Source organism: Salvelinus namaycush, unplaced genomic scaffold, assembly GCF_016432855.1.
Source record: "Salvelinus namaycush isolate Seneca unplaced genomic scaffold, SaNama_1.0 Scaffold9, whole genome shotgun sequence".
Taxonomy (NCBI): domain Eukaryota; kingdom Metazoa; phylum Chordata; class Actinopteri; order Salmoniformes; family Salmonidae; genus Salvelinus; species Salvelinus namaycush.
In genome coordinates, this window is record NW_024061641.1 from 558,352 (window position 1) to 581,463 (window position 23,112).

General features: G+C 45.2%; 2 protein-coding genes across 2 annotated transcripts in view; one reads left to right on the forward strand and one right to left on the reverse strand.

Annotated features, from left to right (window-relative positions):
* LOC120043328 (zinc finger protein 2-like) overlaps positions 1-23,112 on the forward strand; it is a 401,596-nt gene that overhangs the window by 111,433 nt on the left and 267,051 nt on the right. The gene's annotated exons all lie outside the window — the stretch shown is intronic.
* Positions 7,305-19,146, reverse strand: LOC120043330 (zinc finger protein 37-like). The gene is made up of 3 exons (XM_038987954.1): positions 18,882-19,146; positions 13,200-13,649; positions 7,305-9,345 (listed from the first exon to the last, which is right to left on the reverse strand). Exons 1-3 carry the CDS (start codon positions 19,045-19,047, stop codon positions 7,997-7,999), a joined length of 1,965 nt encoding a protein of 654 aa, XP_038843882.1. The 5' UTR covers positions 19,048-19,146; the 3' UTR covers positions 7,305-7,996.

The window sequence follows — 23,112 nt, forward strand, 5'->3', positions numbered from 1 at the left end:
CACAGGTGCTGTAGTATGGCAGCCCCCTGCTCCAACCTCTATGTATGTCTCTTTTCAGAGGGTTAGGGATAAACGCCGAAGTCGGACTTCTTTGTACAATTACTTAGTGTCAAATTTGATTTTCTGTAACTCAAAGGATGAATGATCCAGGCTTTAAGATAAGCAGAAAATACCAACTTTATTGTCCATTACGTTTAAACAGAATGAAAATGTGTCGTTGGCGCTCTGAGTTACAATAAAATAATAAAAACGGAGATAAAACATACACATTAAACATTGAAATGTCAGAATTAAACATTTACATGTCAGAATTAAACATTAAACATTTACATGTCAGAATTAAACATTAAACATTGACATGTCAGAATGAAACAAATTAAACATTGACATGTCAGAATGAAACAAATTAAACATTTACATGTCAGAATGAAACAAATTAAACATTTACATGTCAGAATGAAATGTCAGAACGAAACAAATTAAACATTTACATGTCAGAATGAAATACAATAAACATTTACATGTCAGAATGAAACAAATTAAACATTTACATGTCAGAATGAAACAAATTAAACATTTACATGTCCGTTCATCAGTCTTAATAAGGATTGTCACTGCAGAGGGGATCAAATAGTTTTTAGGCCATTCTTCATTGTGAGCTCCACCTGTTGTCACCAACCTGATGGCAGCATTTGGAAGGATGTTTGCAGTTTTCCTTGTGATGCTTTGTGTGTACAGGACTTGACCTCCAGGCAAGCAACCAGTCTGCATATTTGATGAGGGCCATAACTCACTGTTGCTTCCTGAGAGATTGGTCCACATCCTGCCTTTTTATCACTTACCTGACCAACTTTAAAAAATGTTTTAAAAAGTTTTCCTCCAGATACAAACAATGACTACATCTCCTCTGACCCGACCCCATCCCTAATACCTGACCACACCTCCATCTCTAATACCTGACCACACCCCCATCCCTAATACCTGACCACACCTCCATCTCTAATACCTGACCACACCTCCATCTCTAATACCTGACCACACCCCCATCCCTAATACCTGACCACACCTCCATCTCTAATACCTGACCACACCTCCATCTCTAATACCTGACCACACCTCCATCACTAATACCTGACCACACCTCCATCTCTAATACCTGACCACACCTCCATCCCTAATACCTGACCACACCTCCATCTCTAATACCTGACCACACCTCCATCTCTAATACCTGACCACACCTCCATCCCTAATACCTGACCACACCTCCATCTCTAATACCTGACCACACCTCCATCTCTAATACCTGACCACACCTCCATCCCTAATACCTGACCACACCTCCATCTCTAATACCTGACCACACCTCCATCCCTAATACCTGACCACACCTCCATCTCTAATACCTGACCACACCTCCATCTCTAATACCTGACCACACCTCCATCTCTAATACCTGACCACACCTCCATCTCTAATACCTGACCACACCTCCATCCCTAATACCTGACCACACCTCCATCCCTAATACCTGACCACACCTCCATCCCTAATACCTGACCACACCTCCATCTCTAATACCTGACCACACCTCCATCTCTAATACCTGACCACACCTCCATCTCTAATACCTGACCACACCTCCATCCCTAATACCTGACCACACCTCCATCTCTAATACCTGACCACACCTCCATCTCTAATACCTGACCACACCTCCATCTCTAATACCTGACCACACCTCCATCTCTAATACCTGACCACACCTCCATCTCTAATACCTGACCACACCTCCATCTCTAATACCTGCATTATTGTTTTCCACAGCCTTAAAATTGTACCAATACGTTTTTCCTCGGTTGATATTTCAACATTTCGATAATAAATCATTTGATTTTTCCATTGTGTCAGTGATGGCAGATCAATTCTCTATATATTTTTTTCATGATGAGAAGAGAATCTTCCAGCCCATTAGGTCTCTCACTATGCCCCCCCCATATGTCATGTCTTGAAATATGCAGACAGATTAAAAAGTACATTTACATTGTAATACTTTTGATATCCAACTTTCCAACTCTTTATAGCGTTCCCAGAAGTCCTGGATTATTGAGTCATTGTTCGTTTTACACCTGAGACATGACTCTGCCGTTGTAAAACCACCCTCAGACTCAGGAAGGTAAAACCACCCTCAGGAAGGTAAAACCACCCTCAGACTCAGGAAGATAAAACCACCTCCAGACTCAGGAAGATAAAACCACCCCCAGACTCAGGAAGGTAAAACCACCCTCAGGAAGGTAAAACCGCCCCCAGACTCAGGAAGGTAAAACCGCCCCCAGACTCAGGAAGGTAAAACCGCCCCCAGACTAAGGAAGGTAAAACCGCCCCCAGACTCAGGAAGGTAAAACCGCCCCCAGACTCAGGAAGGTAAAACCGCCCCCAGACTCAGGAAGGTAAAACCGCCCCCAGACTCAGGAAGGTAAAACCGCCCCCAGACTCAGGAAGGTAAAACCGCCCCCAGACTCAGGAAGGTAAAACCACCTCCAGACTCAGGAAGGTAAAACCACCTCCAGACTCAGGAAGGTAAAACCACCTCTAGACTCAGGAAGGTAAAACCACCTCCAGACTCAGGAAGGTAAAACCACCTCCAGACTCAGGAAGGTAAAACCACCTCCAGACTCAGGAAGGTAAAACCACCCCCAGACTCAGGAAGGTAAAACCACCCTCAGGAAGGTAAAACCACCCTCAGGAAGGTAAAACCACCCTCAGGAAGGTAAAACCACCTCCAGACTCAGGAAGGTAAAACCACCCTCAGACTCAGGAAGGTAAAACCACCCTCAGACTCAGGAAGGTAAAACCACCCTCAGACTCAGGAAGGTAAAACCACCCTCAGACTCAGGAAGGTAAAACCACCCTCAGACTCAGGAAGGTAAAACCACCCTCAGACTCAGGAAGGTAAAACCACCCTCAGACTCAGGAAGGTAAAACCACCCCCAGACTCAGGAAGATAAAACCACCCCCAGACTCAGGAAGGTAAAACCACCCCCAGACTCAGGAAGGTAAAACCACCCCCAGACTCAGGAAGGTAAAACCACCCCCAGACTCAGGAAGGTAAAACCACCCCCAGACTCAGGAAGGTAAAACCACCCTCAGACTCAGGAAGGTAAAACTACCCTCAGGAAGGTAAAACCACCCTCAGACTCAGGAAGATAAAACCACCTCCAGACTCAGGAAGATAAAACCACCCCCAGACTCAGGAAGGTAAAACCACCCTCAGACTCAGGAAGGTAAAACCACCCTCAGGAAGGTAAAACCGCCCCCAGACTCAGGAAGGTAAAACCGCCCCCAGACTCAGGAAGGTAAAACCGCCCCCAGACTCAGGAAGGTAAAACCGCCCCCAGACTCAGGAAGGTAAAACCGCCCCCAGACTCAGGAAGGTAAAACCGCCCCCAGACTCAGGAAGGTAAAACCGCCCCCAGACTCAGGAAGGTAAAACCGCCCCCAGACTCAGGAAGGTAAAACCGCCCCCAGACTCAGGAAGGTAAAACCGCCCCCAGACTCAGGAAGGTAAAACCACCCTCAGACTCAGGAAGGTAAAACCACCCTCAGACTCAGGAAGGTAAAACCACCCTCAGACTCAGGAAGGTAAAACCACCTCCAGACTCAGGAAGGTAAAACCACCTCCAGACTCAGGAAGGTAAAACCACCCCCAGACTCAGGAAGGTAAAACCACCCCCAGACTCAGGAAGGTAAAACCACCCTCAGACTCAGGAAGGTAAAACCACCCTCAGACTCAGGAAGATAAAACCACCTCCGGACTCAGGAAGGTAAAACCACCTCCGGACTCAGGAAGATAAAACCACCCCCGGACTCAGGAAGGTAAAACCACCCCCGGACTCAGGAAGGTAAAACCACCCCCGGACTCAGGAAGGTAAAACCACCCCCGGACTCAGGAAGGTAAAACCACCCCCGGACTCAGGAAGGTAAAACCACCCCCGGACTCAGGAAGGTAAAACCACCCCCGGACTCAGGAAGGTAAAACCACCCCCGGACTCAGGAAGGTAAAACCACCCCCGGACTCAGGAAGGTAAAACCACCCCCGGACTCAGGAAGGTAAAACCACCCCCGGACTCAGGAAGGTAAAACCACCCCCGGACTCAGGAAGGTAAAACCACCCCCGGACTCAGGAAGGTAAAACCACCCCCGGACTCAGGAAGGTAAAACCGCCCCCAGACTCAGGAAGGTAAAACCGCCCCCAGACTCAGGAAGGTAAAACCGCCCCCAGACTCAGGAAGGTAAAACCGCCCCCAGACTCAGGAAGGTAAAACCGCCCCCAGACTCAGGAAGGTAAAACCACCCTCAGACTCAGGAAGGTAAAACCACCCTCAGACTCAGGAAGGTAAAACCACCCTCAGACTCAGGAAGGTAAAACCACCTCCAGACTCAGGAAGGTAAAACCACCTCCAGACTCAGGAAGGTAAAACCACCCCCAGACTCAGGAAGGTAAAACCACCCCCAGACTCAGGAAGGTAAAACCACCCTCAGACTCAGGAAGGTAAAACCACCCTCAGACTCAGGAAGATAAAACCACCTCCGGACTCAGGAAGGTAAAACCACCTCCGGACTCAGGAAGATAAAACCACCCCCGGACTCAGGAAGGTAAAACCACCCCCGGACTCAGGAAGGTAAAACCACCCCCGGACTCAGGAAGGTAAAACCACCCCCGGACTCAGGAAGGTAAAACCACCCCCGGACTCAGGAAGGTAAAACCACCCCCGGACTCAGGAAGGTAAAACCACCCCCGGACTCAGGAAGGTAAAACCACCCCCGGACTCAGGAAGGTAAAACCACCCCCGGACTCAGGAAGGTAAAACCACCCCCGGACTCAGGAAGGTAAAACCACCCCCGGACTCAGGAAGGTAAAACCACCCCCGGACTCAGGAAGGTAAAACCACCCCCGGACTCAGGAAGGTAAAACCACCCCCGGACTCAGGAAGGTAAAACCACCCCCGGACTCAGGAAGGTAAAACCACCCCCGGACTCAGGAAGGTAAAACCACCCCCGGACTCAGGAAGGTAAAACCACCCCCGGACTCAGGAAGGTAAAACCACCCCCGGACTCAGGAAGGTAAAACCACCCCCAGACTCAGGAAGGTAAAACCACCCCCAGACTCAGGAAGGTAAAACCACCCCCAGACTCAGGAAGGTAAAACCACCCCCAGACTCAGGAAGGTAAAACCACCCCCAGACTCAGGAAGGTAAAACCACCCCCAGACTCAGGAAGGTAAAACCACCCCCAGACTCAGGAAGGTAAAACCACCCTTAGACTCAGGAAGGTAAAACCACCCTTAGACTCAGGAAGGTAAAACCACCCCCAGACTCAGGAAGGTAAAACCACCCCCAGACTCAGGAAGGTAAAACCACCCCCAGACTCAGGAAGGTAAAACCACCCCCAGACTCAGGAAGGTAAAACCACCCCCAGACTCAGGAAGGTAAAACCACCCTCAGACTCAGGAAGATAAAACCACCTCCAGACTCAGGAAGGTAAAACCACCTCCAGACTCAGGAAGGTAAAACCACCTCCAGACTCAGGATGGTAAAACCACCTCCAGACTCAGGAAGGTAAAACCACCCTCAGGAAGGTAAAACCACCCCCAGACTCAGGAAGATAAAACCACCCCCAGACTCAGGAAGATAAAACCACCCCCAGACTCAGGAAGATAAAACCACCCCCAGACTCAGGAAGATAAAACCACCCCCAGACTCAGGAAGATAAAACCACCCCCAGACTCAGGAAGATAAAACCACCCCCAGACTCAGGAAGGTAAAACCACCCTCAGGAAGGTAAAACCACCCCCAGACTCAGGAAGATAAAACCACCCCCAGACTCAGGAAGATAAAACCACCCCCAGACTCAGGAAGATAAAACCACCCCCAGACTCAGGAAGATAAAACCACCCCCAGACTCAGGAAGGTAAAACCACCCTCAGGAAGGTAAAACCACCCCCAGACTCAGGAAGATAAAACCACCCCCAGACTCAGGAAGATAAAACCACCCCCAGACTCAGGAAGATAAAACCACCCCCAGACTCAGGAAGGTAAAACCACCTCCAGACTCAGGAAGGTAAAACCACCTCCAGACTCAGGAAGGTAAAACCACCTCCAGACTCAGGATGGTAAAACCACCTCCAGACTCAGGAAGGTAAAACCACCCTCAGGAAGGTAAAACCACCCCCAGACTCAGGAAGGTAAAACCACCCCCAGACTCAGGAAGGTAAAACCACCCCCAGACTCAGGAAGATAAAACCACCCCCAGACTCAGGAAGATAAAACCACCCCCAGACTCAGGAAGATAAAACCACCCCCAGACTCAGGAAGATAAAACCACCCCCAGACTCAGGAAGATAAAACCACCCCCAGACTCAGGAAGATAAAACCACCCCCAGACTCAGGAAGATAAAACCACCCCCAGACTCAGGAAGATAAAACCACCCCCAGACTCAGGAAGATAAAACCACCCCCAGACTCAGGAAGATAAAACCACCCCCAGACTCAGGAAGGTAAAACCACCCCCAGACTCAGGAAGGTAAAACCACCCCCAGACTCAGGAAGGTAAAACCACCCTCAGACTCAGGAAGGTAAAACCACCCTCAGACTCAGGAAGGTAAAACCACCCCCAGACTCAGGAAGGTTAAACCACCCCCAGACTCAGGAAGGTAAAACCACCCTCAGACTCAGGAAGGTAAAACCACCCTCAGACTCAGGAAGGTAAAACCACCCTCAGACTCAGGAAGGTAAAACCACCCTCAGACTCAGGAAGGTAAAACCACCCTCAGACTCAGGAAGATAAAACCACCCTCAGACTCAGGAAGGTAAAACCACCTCCAGACTCAGGAAGGTAAAACCACCCCCAGACTCAGGAAGGTAAAACCACCCCCAGACTCAGGAAGATAAAACCACCCTCAGACTCAGGAAGGTAAAACCCCCCTCAGGAAGGTAAAACCACCCTCAGACTCAGGAAGGTAAAACCACCCTCAGACTCAGGAAGGTAAAACCACCCTCAGACTCAGGAAGGTAAAACCACCCTCAGACTCAGGAAGGTAAAACCACCCTCAGGAAGGTAAAACCACCCCCAGACTCAGGAAGGTAAAACCACCCTCAGACTCAGGAAGGTAAAACCACCCTCAGGAAGGTAAAACCACCCCCAGACTCAGGAAGGTAAAACCACCTCCAGACTCAGGAAGGTAAAACCACCCTCAGGAAGGTAAAACCACCTCCAGACTCAGGAAGATAAAACCACCCTCAGACTCAGGAAGGTAAAACCACCTCCAGACTCAGGAAGATGGAAACTTTTTTATTCTATTTGCTCATATACAGACTTATGACCAATCACATGTGGCTCTAACCCCACTCCCCCACTGACCAATCATGTGGCTGTATCGTGATCATATACAGACTTATGACCCAGTATACTTTTCCAAATAATTTCTTCGGTTGGGTAATTGGTATTACCAAAAATAAATACAAAACCTTTAGGAGCCTTGCAATTTTGAAGAGGTTTCTTCTACCTGTAAGATTTACAGGAAGATTATTCCATTGAATTAGATCTACTTTCATATAGTTGAGTAATGGTATAAAGGCATCTTTATATATTTGTTGTTTGTTGTCATTCATTAAGCATCCTAAGTATTTGATATGTTTCTTTTTCCTATTGCCATTAATTATTTTTCCCCAGACAATCTCTTTGTCCTAATGTTCTTTCCAGTAACCGAAAGGTTTGCTGGATCGAATCTCCGAGCTGACAAGGTAAAAATCTGTCGTTCTGCCCATGAGCAAGGCAGTTAACCCACTGATCCCCGGGCGCCGACAACGTGGATGTCGATTAAGGCAGCCCCCCAGCACCTCTCTGATTCACAGGGGTTGGGTTAAATGCGGGAGACACATTTCAGTGGAATGCATTCAGTTGGAACACTACCTAGGTATCCCCCTTTCCCCTTCTTTCAGTTTCTGTCCTGTTTTATTCCTTTGTGGACTTTGTCTACATGCCTCAGAAGATTTGTCTTCTGAGTGAATCCTTTACCACAGAAGGAGCAGCCATGTTGTTTCTCTCCTGTATGAATCAGTTTGTGCCTCCTTAGGTCCCCTTTCTGATTGAAGCTTTTCCCACAGTCACCACAGCTAAAAGGTTTCTCGCCTGTGTGAGTCAGTTTATGCATGGTTAGATGTTCCTTCCGATTGAAGCTTTTCCCACAGTCACCACAGCTAAATGGTTTCTCTCCTGTGTGAGTCAGTTTATGCATGGTTAGGTGCCCCTTCCGATTGAAGCTTTTCCCACAGTCACCACAGCTAAATGGTTTCTCTCCTGTGTGAGTCAGATTGTGCATGGTTAGGTGCCCCTTCCGATTGAAGCTTTTCCCACAGTCACCACAGCTAAATGGTTTCTCTCCCGTGTGAGTCAGTTTGTGTATGGTTAGGTGACCTTTCCGATTGAAGCTTTTCCCACAATCAACACAGCTAAATGGTTTCTCTCCTGTGTGAGTCAGTTTATGTTCAGTTAGGCTCATCTTCCGATTGAATCTTTTCCCACAGTCACCACAGCTAAATGATTTATCTCCTGTGTGAATCCTCATGTGATTGGACAGAGCTCCTTTGTGTTTGAAGGTCATTCCACAAACAGGGCAGGTGCAGGGTTTCCCACCGTGACAGAGTCGGACATGGGCCTTCAGTTGACAGGTAGAGTTGTAGCTTTTTTTGCAAAAGCTGCATTCACTGAGTCTCTTCTTGGTGAGAGTCACATGTCTCTGCAGGTCAGCTTCCAGAGCAAACGCTTCACCACAGTCACTGCAGTGGTACGTTGTTCTAGACATGGTGCTGGGTTTGGAACAATGTTCCCCCATTGGTGGGTTTCGATCCAATGGTGGGCTGGGATCCAATGGTGGGCTGCTGTCAAGTCCTACTGTGTCACTGCTTACAGCTGAACTGTGGCTGGAGGCATTGTTTTGATTATCTGGAGGGTCACAGGGAATGTTGAGACCCTTAATGTGGGTGACAGTGACAAAAGGTTTGAGATCCACTGGTTTAGAGTCACTCTCTCTGTTCTCCACAGTCTTGGTTTGGTCCTCCTGATCACATTCACTTTTCACACAGGAAGGAGTGAATATGAACTTCATGATATCAGGCTGCAGACCTTGAAGCTGCTCTTCCTCCTGACTGGTCCTGACTTCCTCCTGTTCCTCTTTAATCTGTATGGTCTCTGGGTACTCCTGCCCCAGACTGGGGCTCCACTCCTGCTCACAGTGCTGCTGCTCAGAGGGAACCTCCTCTTCAGAGACAGAGAGCTGCAGGGATTCTGGAGGGAAGGAGAAGAGGAGCAGAGGTTACCCAGCTATACAGCCTGGATACAGAGGTTACCCAGCTATACAGCCTGGATACAGAGGTTACCTAGCTATACAGCCTGGATACAGAGGTTACCTAGCTATACAGCCTGGATACAGAGGTTACCTAGCTATACAGCCTGGATAGAGGTTACCTAGCTATACAGCCTGGATACAGAGGTTACCTAGCTATACAGCCTGGATACAGAGGTTACCTAGCTATACAGCCTGGATACAGAGGTTACCTAGCTATACAGCCTGGATACAGAGGTTACCTAACTATACAGCCTGGATACAGAGGTTACCTTGCTATACAGCCTGGATACAGAGGTTACCTTGCTATACAGCCTGGATACAGAGGTTACCCAGCTATACAGCCTGGATACAGAGGTTACCCAGCTATACAGCCTGGATACAGCCTTGACAATAGGGCTAGGCGATATATAGGGGGGGGGGGAATGTTTTAGCGTGATATGGAAAATGCCTGTATCGCAAGAATGTAGATATTACTTTTAGGCCATATCGCCCAGCCCTACTTGATACCCTGCAGCCGTTAGGACTGAATGAGGATTTATCGGATTGTGAGGTCCCTGGTAAAAACCTCAGAGTTCCAACACCCTAGGTCTGGAAAAAAGGTAGTGTTAAAGACGTTAAATAACATCTCCCTTAACGTCAACAAAACGAAGCTGATCGTGGACTTCAGGAGACAGCAGAGGGAGCACGCCCCCATTCACATCGACGGGACCACAGTGGAGAAGGTGGACAGCTTCAAGTTCCTCGGCGTACACATCACTGACAATCTGAAATGGTCCACCCACACAGACAGTGTTGTGAAGAAGGCGCAAAGGGGGGCTTGGCCCCTAAGACCCTCAGAAACTTTGACAGATGCACAATTGAGAGCATCCTGTCGGGCTGTATCACCGCCTGGTACGGCAACTGCACCGCCCGCAACCGCAAGGCTCTCCAGAGGGTAGTGAGGTCTGCACAACTACCTGCCCTCCAGGACACCTACACCACCCGATGTCACAGGAAGGCCAAAAAGATCATCAAGGACAACAACCACCCGAGACACTAACTGTTCACCCCACTATCATCCAGAAGGCAAGGTCAGTACAGGTGCATCAAAGCTGGGACCGAGAGACTGAAAAACAGCATCTATCTCAAGGCCAGACTGTTAAATAGCCATCACTACCCAGCAACAACCGAATTATTAAAAAAATATATATAAATAACGTCCCTTTGTCAGGACCCTGTCTTTCAAAGATAATTCGTAAAAATCCAAATAACTTCACAGATCTTCATTGTAAAGGGTTTAAACACTGTTTCCCATGCTTGTTCAATGAACCATAAACAATTAATGAACATGCACCTGTGGAACGGTCGTTAAGACACTAACAGCTTACAGACGGAAGGCAATTAAGGTCACAGTTATGAAAATTTATGACACTAAAGAGGCCTTTCTACTGACTCTGAAAAACACCAAAAGAAAGATGTCCTGGGTCCCTGCTCATCTGCGTGAACGTGCCTTAGGCATGCTGCAAGGAGGCATGGGGACTGCAGATGTGGCCAGAGCAATAAATTGCAATGTTCATACTGTGAGATGCCTAAGACAGCGCTACAGGGAGACAGGACGGACAACTGATAGTTCTCGCAGTGACAGACCACGTGTAACAACACCTGCACAGGATTGGTACATCCGAAAATTACACCTGCGGGACAGGTACAGGATGGCAACAACAACTGCCCGAGTTACATCAGGAACGCACAATTCCTCCATCAGTGCTCAGACTGTCCGCAATAGGCTGAGAGAGGCTGGACTGAGGGCTTGTAGGCCTGTTGTAAGGCAGGTCCTAACCAGACATCACCGGCAACAACGTCGCCTATGGGCACAAACCCACTGTCGCTGGACCAGACAGGACTGGCAAAAAGTGCTCAACACTGACGAGTCGCGGTTTTGTCTCACCAGGGGTGATGGTCGGATTCGCGTTTATTGTCGAAGGAATGAGCGTTACACCGAGGCCTGTACTCTGGAGCGGGATCGATTTGGAGGTGGAGGGTCCATCATGGTCTGGGGCGGTGTGTCACAGCATCATCGGACTGAGATTGTTGTCATTGCAGGCAATCTCAATGCTGTGCGTTACAGGGAAGACATCCTCCTCCCTCATGTGGTACCCTTCCTGCAGGCTCATCCTGACATGACCCTCCAGCATGACAATGCCACCTGCCATACTGCTTGTTCTGTGAGTGATTTCCTGCAAGACAGGGATGTCAGTGTTCTGCCATTGCCAGCGAAGAGCACAGATTTCAATCCCATTGAGCACGTCTGGGACCTGTTGGATCGGAGGGTGAGGGCTAGGGCCATTCCCCCCAGAAATGTCCGGGAACTTGCAGGTGCCTTGGTAGAAGAGTGGGGTAACATCCCACAGCAAGAACTGGCAAATCTGGTGCAGTCCATGAGGAGGAGATGCACTGCAGTACTTAATGCAGCTGGTGGCCACACCAGATACTGACTGTTACTTTGATTTTGATCCCATCTTTGTTAGGGACACATTATTCAATTTCTGTTAGTCACGTCTGTGGAACTTGTTCAGTTTATGTCTCAGTTGTTGAATCTTATCTTCATACAAATATTTACACATGTTAAGTTTGCTGAAAATAAACACAGTTGACAGTGAGAGGACGTTTCTTTTTTTTGCTGAGTTTATAATTAACTAGTAAAGTCAGTTAAGAACACATTCTTATTTACAATGACAGCCTACCCAGGCGACGCTGGGCCAATTGCGCGACGCCCTATAGGACTCCCTATCACGGCCGGATGTGATGCAGCCTGGATTCAAAACCAGGTACTGCAGTGACGCCTCTTGCACTGAGATGCAGTGTCTAGGACCACTGCGCCACTCGGGAGTTACTCAACCCTGCACCTTAGAGGATGCTGCCATATATACATAGACATGGAATCACTGGTCACTTTAATAATGTTTACATACTGCTTTACTCAAATGTCTACACTATTCTACTGTATTTTAGTCAATGCCACTCCAACAATGCTCGTCCTAATATTTATATATTTCTTAATTCCATTATTTTACTTTTTAGATGTGTGTATTGTGAATTGTTAGATACTACTGCACAGTTGGAGCAAGGAACACAAGCATTTCACTACACTCGCAATAACATCTGCTAAATATGTGTATGTGACTAATAACATTTGATTTGAAGTACAGAGATCCTTGATGAAAACCTGCTCCAGAGCGCTCAGGACCTCAGAAAGGGTGCAAAGGTTTTAACATGACTATGACCCTAAGCACACAGCCAAGACAACGCAGGAGTGGCTTCGGGACAAGTCTCTGAATGTCCTTGAGTGGCCCAACCAGAGCCCGGACTTGAACCAGATCTAACATCTCTGGAGAGACCTGAAAATAGCTGTGCAGCAACGCTCAGCATTCAACCAGACAGAGCTTGAGAGGATCTGCAGAGAAGAATGGAAGAAACTCCCCAAATACAGGTGTGCCAAGCTTGTAGTGTCATACCCAAGAAGACTCGAGGCTGTAATCGCTGTCAAAGGTGCTTCAACGAAGTACTGAGTAAAGGGTCTGAATAATTATGTAAATGGCATATGCAAAAAAAAATCAAAAAACATGTTTTTGCTTTGTCATTATAGGATATTGTGATGTCATTATAGGATATTGTGATGTCATTATAGGGTATTGTGATGTCATTAGTAAATTCTAGAACCTATTTTCATACATTCAAATAACTTCCTGGTTTTCGTGACACAGACATGTTTTTATCCATGTACAGCTAGCTGTCAGTACGTCTACATACGAACCTATTCTACATAGTTTTATCTCTGGTGTGATCCGCAGCAGTCTCCGTAGCCGATCATTCTCTTCCTGGTACTCTGCTACTGCTTTCGCAAATTCCCTGGAAATCTCCACAGCAGCAGATGCCGTTAAACGCTCATTTAAAAACTCTCGAAACGACTGTAGTTTAGACATTTTCAGTGGACTGAGAGTTGGGTGTTCAGCAAGTATGGGTTCTTGACGTGGGTCCTCCAGATCACATTCACTTTTCACACAGGAAGGAGTAAATATGAACTCTATGACATCAGGCTCCACCCCTTGAAGCTGCTCTTCCTCCTGACTGGTCCTGACTTCCTCCTGTTCCTCTTTAATCTGTGTGGTCTCTGGGTCCTTCTGCCCCAGACTGGGGCTCCACTCCTGCTGCTCAGGGGGAACCTCCTCTTCAGAGACAGAGAGCTGCAGGGGTTCTGGAGGGACTGAGAGGAGGAGCAGAGGTTACCACAGTCCCCAAATCCAGAACAAATTCAAGAAAGCGTACAGTATTATAAAGAGCCATTGTTGCATGGAACTCTGTTCCATCTCAAATTGCTCAAATGAAAAGCAAACCTGGTTTTAAAAAACAGATAAAGCAACACCTCACAACGTCTCTCCCCTATGTGACCTAGATATTTTGTGAGTATGTATTGATATGTAGGCTACATGTGCCATTAAAAATGTTTTCTGTAGTTCTGTCCTTGAGCTGTTCTTGTCTATTAATGTTCTGGATGATGTCATGTTTCATGTGGACCCCAGGAAGAGTAGCTGCTGCTTTTGCAACAGCTAATGGGGATCCTAATAAAACACCAAATACTTTATTAAATTCAGTCACCCCACCATGGTTAGTGTTGGTATGTAACTATTATGTCATTCTGTATTATGTTTCATGTTCTGTGTGGACCCCAGGAAGAGTAGCTGATGCTTTTGCAACAGCTAATGGGAATCGTAATAAAATACCAAATAACCACAGTATAAGTCATAATAACCATAAAACGGTCAAACAGGGAAATGGTTCTAATCGTTTTTCCACCATTTCCCATACGGGATTTTACAATGACTTAAAATAAGGGCTGTGTTTCGTGTAGGCTAACCCTTTACAATGACTTAAAATAAGGAGGCTAACCCTGGCGTGACGTTTTGATAACCGTGTAAATCTCTCTAGGACAAGGTGACTTTTATTAATATATCCGCCTATATTTACCCCCCAAAATGAAATGATAATCAGCTCCTGATGTGGCTATCATAAAGAACTACAAACACAAAGAACTACAAACACAAAGAACTACAAACACAAAGAACTACAAACACAAACTACAAACATAAAGAACTACAAACGCCACAATCTTTTATTTGATATTTTGTTATTGATATTTTCATCATTGCAGCATCAAGAGTTTTGTCCTTGTAGCCTCTCCTTTTGAATTTATGAAGAAGGCACAGTGATGCTGAAACGTTGGTGATTTACTCAGTTTATATGAGGAATATATGAGGAATATATATATATATATATATGAGTGTGCAACTCGCTTTCTTTTTATAGTTTATTCGCTGTTAGTCAGCACCTCCACACAAAATAATTTCTGGGTGTGCGCCAACTCATGTTTGTTTATTCTACCAAATAATTGATTAAAACACACTTTTTTTCAATGAAGGTCTACAGTCGTGGCCAAAGGTTTTGAGAATGACACAAATATTAATTTTCACAAAGTCTGCTGCCTCAGTTTGTATGATGGCAATTTGCATATACTCCAGAATGTTATGAAGAGTGATCAGATGAATTGCAATTAATTGCAAAGTCCCTCTTTGCCATGCAAATGAACTTAATCCCCCAAAAACATTTCCACTGCATTTCAGCCCTGCCACAAAAGGACCAGTTGACATCTGGTCAGTGATTCTCTCGTTAACACAGGTGTGAGTGTTGACGAGGACAAGGCTGGAGATCACTCCGTCATGCTGATTGAGTTCGAATAACAGACTGGAAGCTTCAAAAGGAGGGTGGTGCTTGGAATAATTGTTCTTCCTCTGCCAACCATGGTTACCTGTAAGGAAACACGTACCGTAATCATTGCTTTGCACAAAAAGGGCTTCACAGGCAAAGATATTGCTGCCAGTAAGATTGCACCTAAATCAACTATTTATCGGATCATCAAGAACTTCAAGGAGAGCGGTTCAGTTGTTGTGAAGAAGGCTTCAGGGCGCCCAAGAAAGTCCAGCAAGTGCCAGAACCATCTCCTAAAGTTGATTTAGCTGCGGGATCGGGGCACCACCAGTACAGAGCTTGCTCAGGAATGGCAGCAGGCAGGTGTGAGTGCATCTGCATGCACAATGAGGTGAATACTTTTGGAGGATGGCCTGGTGTCAAGAAGGGCAGCAAAGAAGCCACTTCTCTCCAGGAAAAACATCAGGGACAGACTGATATTCTGCAAAAGGTACAGGGATTGGACTGCTGAGGACTGGGGTATTTTCTCTGATGAATCCCCTTTCCGATTGTTTGGGGCGATCCCGGAAAAAAGCTTGTCCGGAGAAGACAAGGTGAGCGCTACCATCAGTCCTGTGTCATGCCAACAGTAAAGCATCCTGAGACCATTCATGTGTGGGGTTGCTTCTCAGCCAAGGGAGTGGGCTCACTCACAATTTGCCTAAGAAAACAGCCATGAATAAAGAATGGTACCAACAAATCCTCCGAGAGCAACTTCTCCCAACTATCCAGGAACAGTTTGGTGACGAACAATGCCTTTTGTGACAAACTCCAAGCATTGATTATGCAAGGATGAGCTGCCATCAGTCAGGATGTGGCCCAGAAGTTAATTGACAGCATGCCAGGGCGGATTGCAGAGGTCTTGAAAAAGATGGGTCAATACTGCAAATATTGACTCATTGCATCAACTTCATGTAATTGTCAATAAAAGCCTTTGACACTTATGAAATGCTTGTAATTATACTTTAGTATTCCATAGTAACATCTGACAAAAATATCTAAAGACACTGAAGCGGCAAACTTTGTGAAAATTAATATTTGTGTCATTCTCAAAACTTTTGGCCATAACTGTACAGTAGCCTCAGCAGCACTCTGTATGGTAGCACCATGGTGTAGCCAGAGGACAGCTAGTTTCTGTCCTCCTCTGCGTACAATGACTTCAATACAAAACCTAGGAGGTTCATTGTTCTCACCCCCTTCTATATACTTACACAGTAACTATGACAACTTCGGGACGACATCCTCCAACCTATCAGAGCTCCTTGAGCATGAACTGACATGTTGTCCACACAATCATAGGATCAGAGAATTAAACTAGTACTGAAAGCATAAGCTACAGCTAGCTAGCACTGCACTGCATAACATGTGGTGAGTAGTTGACTCAGAGAGAAAGACAATAGTTGAACACTTTTGAACGATTTAATACCTTCAAAAATGAAGGAGAAGATAGAGAGAGCTGGCTAAATTGAGTCTATTTTTCACTTCCACTTAGCTAGAGAATGCAGCTAGCTAATTAAGCCTACTCAAACACCCAGCTCAAAAAGAGATGGATGCTATGTTAGTGTAACCAATGGCTAGCTAGTTAGCGGTGCGCGCTACTAGCGTTTCAATCGGTTGACGTCGCTCGCTCTGAGACCTTGAAGTAGTTGTTTCCCTTGCTCTGCAAGGGCCACGGTTTTTGTGGAGCGATAGGTAACGATGCTTCGTGGGAGGCAGTTGTTGATGTGTTCAGAGGGTCCCTGGTTAAAGCCCAGGTTGGGGCGAGGAGAGGGACAGAAGCAACACTGTTACATTAGCTAGCTGGCTATCCAACCCTGGAACTCTTCCAAGTCAAGATAAGCTTTTGGTTTTATTAATTTATTTCCACCGGGGCCCACCGGTGTAACTGCTAAACTGCTTGCTGACTACACTGTACTGCATGATTGTAGAGGGTTTACTAACGTGATAGTTCTAGTAGCTATGTTGACTATGACGTTATAATTTAACTAGACAAGTCAGTTCAGAACAAATTCTTATTAACAAAATACGGTCTACTGGGGAACAGTGGGTGAACTGCCTTGTTCAGGGGTAGAACGACAGATTTTTACCTTGTCAGCTCGGGGATTCGATCCAGCAACCTTTTGGTTACTGGCCCAACGCTCTAAACACTAAGCTACCCGCCGCCCCATGTTAGCTAATAATGGTTAAAACGATGAAGGCTGTGTGTGGTGGTTATGATATGAAGGTTTGGCTTGGAAAGATTTTTTTGCCTGGTCACAGACAGCTGATGTGTTGTGCACTGAAGGGAAAAGGTGAGAGGAGGAGAGCGCGTAAACGCGAGAAGGAATTATAGCTACAACGTTCAAAGTGATCATACTGTTTGTATGTTGCTGCTACGAAAGTGAACTGCGTTTGCGTGTAATCAGGGGTGTATTCATTCCGCAGATTCTGTTGAAAAACTTTATTAAACGGAAGCTAACGGAACAGGGATAAACATACCTGAATTTGTCCAATAGAAACTCTTGTTTGCAACTGTTGGACTAATGATTACACCCTAGATCAGCTCGATGCAGGCAAGAGTGTGCAAGGCGGTATTAAAATGTCTCGCTGTCTGTCACCTTGATTACTCAAATGTTTCTCAACCTGTGCATCTGTGTTGTATACTATCATTCATAGGCTAGGCTACGTTGTAGCAACCGCATGATGGCTATAGGGAAAATGTGAGTATCATGTAGTAACCTAAACCTATCAATGTTACATTGAGCTGGGTGAATGGAATATGAATGACAGTAACCTAAACCTATCACTGTTACATTGGAATATGAATGGAATATGGAATATGAATGACAGTAACCTAAACTTATCACTGTTACATTGAACTGGGTAAATGGAATATGAATGACAGTAACCTAAACCTATCACTGTTACATTGAGCTGGGTGAATGGAATATGAATGACAGTAACCTAAACCTATCACTGTTACATTGAGCTGGGTGAATGGAATATGAATGACAGTAACCTAAACCTATCAATGTTACATTGAACTGGGTGAATATGAATGACAGTAACATAAACCCATTAATGTTACATTGAGCTGGGTGAATGGAATATGAATGACAGTCATCCAATATGCTGTAATAGAAATAAGGCCGTACTCATAAAAAAACAGCACCGACCGCCACTGAAGAAAATATTGCTAAAAGTCACCTTGTCTGAGAGAGATGTACATGGTTATCAACACGTCACACCGGGGTAAGCAAACATGAAACGCAGTCCAAAGTTCTAAAATCCCCTATGGGAAAAATTAATGGTGGAAAAACGAACCATTTCCCTGTTTGAGCGCTAGGTTGTTCCTGCTATTACTACACCTCCACTGTGGGGCTCTATCAGTCTTTAATTAAACATCAGGGTTGTGGTCAATTTGAATTTTTAAGCCAGTCAATTCAAGACTAGGTTAACTATAATGCCAATTCAATAATTAAAAACTAGAATCCATTTTCAATGACTTCTCAGTAATTGAAGAGAAGCTATTTACTTCTAAAGTTTATAATATTTTTTATAATAAATTAAAATCACTTCCTGTTTTTATGACAATGTTTTTATTAATACACGGTAAGTTTAAAAACAACTTCTTCAAAATGTATGAAGTGGTGATCAGTTAACAGTTTATCAATAAAGTGGAACTATAGCTAGCTATCAGTATCTACATACTAACCTATTCGACATTGTTGTATCTCTGGTGTCCTCCGCAGAAGTCTCCGTAGCCGATCATTCTCCTCCTGGTACTCTACTACCGTTTTCTCAACTGCCCCAAAAATCTCCAAAGCAGCCGCCGTTAAACGCTCATTTAAAAACACACACAACATCTGTAGTTTAGACATTTCAATACAATTAGAGTTGGGTAGCCTATTTAGTTTAGTCAGTATGTCTTTCTTTACTCCACACAAGGAACAATAAAAACTCGTTACCAATCCTACTTCCGTGTTCTAGTCAAGGAGTCTTAGGACATTCTTTGTTCTAGTTGGTGACGAACCCAGAAACACAACAGGGCCGCCAGCTGGATGGGAGTTTACTGTGCAAGGCAGCCTACAGACCAGTAGCAAAGGAAAACGATGACTACATGTAGACAAATAGTGGTTATCATAAGTACAGGATGATATGAGAGAATCAATTCTTCCCCAGGAGTCAACAGTTTATCATTACTCCATACAAGATTAAATCAACATGATGAATGAGCAGCATTACGTCAGAATTTACGAGAAATACTATTGGAAATACTCTTGGACAAATGCAAGGATGCCTTTTCTGGAGTTGTTTTTAATTTCATGTATCAATTACATCAACCTGACCTAAATCAAATGATCAGATATTGGTGTATCTAATGAAGGGAAAAATTAATCCGACTTTGAACATCAGAACTGTGAATTTCCTACAATACTCTGTACTGTTTGATCATTACCTCATCATTCAAATCAAATCAAACTTTATTTACATACATTGTTTTACAACATTAAGTCCATGGTACAGTATACGTATTTATCTGAGGCCCATAGTATGAATGGTCTGGAGTTGCTTTCCTTTCCTAAGAGTGTTGTCCACATTCTGCCTTTTTATTCCCATCTTCTGAACAAAGATGTTATTTCTATGGTCAGTTTTTCTCTCTTTGTGGATATTATTCATATTCCTCAGCAGATAAGTCTTCTGAGTCAATATTTTATCACAGACTGAGCAGCCATGTTATTTCACTCCTGTATGAGTCTGTCCATGTTCATTTAGGTGCTTCTTGGGATTGAAGCTATTCTCACTGTCACCACAGCTAAATGGTTTCTCTCTTCTGTGAATTCTCATGTACATGGACAGATGTTTGAAGGTTTTGCCATAAAAGGGACAGGTGTAGGGTTCCCCCAAAGGGGGGTTCGGATCTAATGGTGGGCTGAAATCCAATGGTGGGCTGCTGTCAAGTCCTACATGGTCGCTGCTTATGGCTGAGCTGTGGCTGTAGGCATTGTTCTTATTATCTGGAATTTCGAAACCCCTTAGGTGGGTCACAGTGGCAAAAGGTTTGAGATCCACTGGTTTAGAGTGACTCTCTCCGTTCTCCACAGCCTGAGTTTGGGGAAGAGTCAAGCACTGAAGTGGGTCCTCCAGATTACATTCACTTTTCACACAGGAAGGAGTGAATATGAACTCCATGATATCAGGCTCCAGACCTTGAAGCTGCTCTTCCTCCTGACTGGTCCTGACTTCCTCCTGTTCCTCTTTAATCTGTGTGGGCTCTGGGTACACCTGCCCCAGACTGGGACTCCACTCCTGCTCACAGTGATGCTACTCAGGGGGAACCTCCTCTTCAGAGACAGAGAGAGAGAGAGCTGTAGGGAGTCTGGAGGGAATGAGAGGATGAGCAGAGGTTACCTATACAGCATAGAATTAAATAGAACACTTGAATGATACACATGAGTTCTAGATCTCTGTGATCTATATAGTCAAGGAGGAGTTGAACCTCCAGCGCCATAGTCAAAGACTGTGCCTGAGGTTGAGCAGAGGGTCCATTAAAAATACGGTACAACAACTTTCAACCAACCTTTACTTGGTGATACTTTATTCTCGATTTAGAAGAAAACATATTTTTTTAATACCCTTGTTTGCTGCCGGACTTCTCACATTTCCCAGCATCTTTTCTGGAACTAGTCATTTGTTAATCTCGGTTACCCAGAAGTAATATCATCTGGTGAAAGTTTGTCATTTCCTGTTTTACTTCTGCGGAGGGGGGATGCTGTTAACAATTGTGATTAAGTCTCCTCCCTCGTAAATGTAAACTCTCGACCAAACCCTTCCGCTAATTTCTCCCGTGTTTATTAAGTCCAAAATGCACATTTTTGTTTTCATTAATTTTTACAATAGAGCCTATTTTGGCAGAGCAATCTGTTTATCATCCACACACAGCATCAGGTTAAGAACTAAGGGGCCCGAACCATGAAAGACAGCCCCAGACCATTATTTCTCCTCCACCAAACTTTACAGTTGGCACTATGCATTGGGGCAGGTAGCATTTTCTTGGCATCCGCCAAACCCAGATTTGTCCTGTCAGACTGCTTGATTGTAAAGTGTGATTCCTCACACCAGAGAACGTATTTCCATTGCTCCAGAGTCCAATGGCGGCGTGGATTACACCACTCCAGCTAACGCTTGGCATTGCACATGGTGATCTTAGGCTTGTGTGCGGCTGCTCGGCCACGGAAACCCATTTCATGAAGCTCCCGACTAACAGTTCTTGTGCTGAACATGCTTCCAGAGGCAGTTTGGAACTCGTAGTGAGTATTGCAACCAACGATTTTTACCCACTACATCACTCAGAAGTCCCTTTCTGTGAGCTTGTGTGGCCTACCACTTCGAGGCTGATCTAAGAATATTACTCCTGCTTATTATGAAGAAAAAATACATCTGTTTAACTTTGTAAACTAAAGGTGTGTTTAGAATTATTTTTGTTGTATTAATGCTATTTAATCTCTCCTCAGACTAATATTATTCTGTTTGTCCTGTGGGTACCTTTGCCACTGTTCCACCCCTTGTGTATTGCGCTGTCATGGTGTATCACTGAAACAATTATATAAATAGTTATACAACAGGTTATTGTTGACTCATTATTAATAGTGGTTAAATTAGTAACCAACTTACATGTTTAACCTTATAAAAGGAGAACTTTTGGATCACTGAAATAAGGACCAAAACCAAAAACATGCATTAGTTAGCTTCCGATTGTTTTAGTGTGAAGACATGATTTTGCTGACTTCAATACTGTTCACTGTTTGTTGCCGTAGCACTCAATAACATAAGTGTTGCTCAGTGTTGCATGCATGCCTCAGTGTTGCTTGCCTCGAAGCGATCATAGAAGTGATTTAGCTCGTCTGGTAGGCTCGTGTCACTGAGCAGCTCGCGGCTGTGCTTCCCTTTGTAGTCTGTAATAGTTTGCAAGCCCTGCCACATAAGACGAGCATCGGAGCCAGTGTAGTATGATTCAATCTTTGCCCTGTATTGACGCTTTGCCTGTTTGATGGTTCGTCTCAGGGCATAGCAGGATTTCTTGTAAGCTTCCGGGTTAGAGTCACGCACCTTAAAAGCGGCAGCTCTACTCTTTAGCTCAGTGCGAATGTTGCCTGTAATCCATGGCTTCTGGTTGGGGTATGTACGTACAGTCACTGTGGGGACGACATCCTCGATGCACTTATTGGTAAAGCCAGTGACTGATGTGGTGTACTCCTCAATGCCATCGTAAGAATCCCGGAACATGTTCCAGTCTGTGATAGCAAAACAGTCCTGTTGTTTGGCATCTGCTTCATCTGACCACTTTTTTATAGACCGAGTCACTGGTGCTTCCTGCTTTCATTTTAGCTTGTAAGCAGGAATCAGGAGGATAGAGTTGTGGTCGGATTTACCAAATGGAGGGCGAGGGAGAGCTTTGTATGCGTCTCTGTGTGTGGAGTACAGGTGATCTAGAATTTTTTTCCCTCTGGTTGCACATTTAACATATTGATGGACATTTGGTAGAACTGATTTAAGTTTCCCTGCATTAAAGTCTCCGGCCACTAGGAGTGTCGCCTCTGGGTGAGTGGTTTCCTGTTTGCTTATACAGCTGTCTGAGTGCGGTCTTAGTGCCAGCTTCTGTCTGTGGTGGTAAATAAACAGCCACGAAAAGTATAGCTGAAAACTCTCTAGGCAAGTAGCATGGCCTGCAATTTATCACAATATACTCTCTTCAGGCAAGCAAAATCTAGAGACTTCCTTAGATTTTGTGCACCAGCTGTTGTTTACAAATATGCACAGACCGCCCCCCTCGTCTTACCGAAGTGTGTTCTATCTTGCCGGTGCAGCGTATATCCCGCTAGCTGTATATCCATGTCATCATTCAGCCACGACTCCGTGAAACATAGGATATTACAGTTTTTGAT

Coding starts and splice junctions, on each gene's coding strand:
- LOC120043330 (XM_038987954.1), bottom strand. CDS start 19,047: ATGTCTAAACTACAGATGTTGTGTGTGTTTTTAAATGAGCGTTTAACG. Junction 13,650..18,881: donor GATACAACAATGTCGAATAG/GTTAGTATGTAG, acceptor TCCTCCTCTCAG/TCCCTCCAGAACCCCTGCAG. Junction 9,346..13,199: donor GATAAAACTATGTAGAATAG/GTTCGTATGTAG, acceptor CCTTCCCTCCAG/AATCCCTGCAGCTCTCTGTC.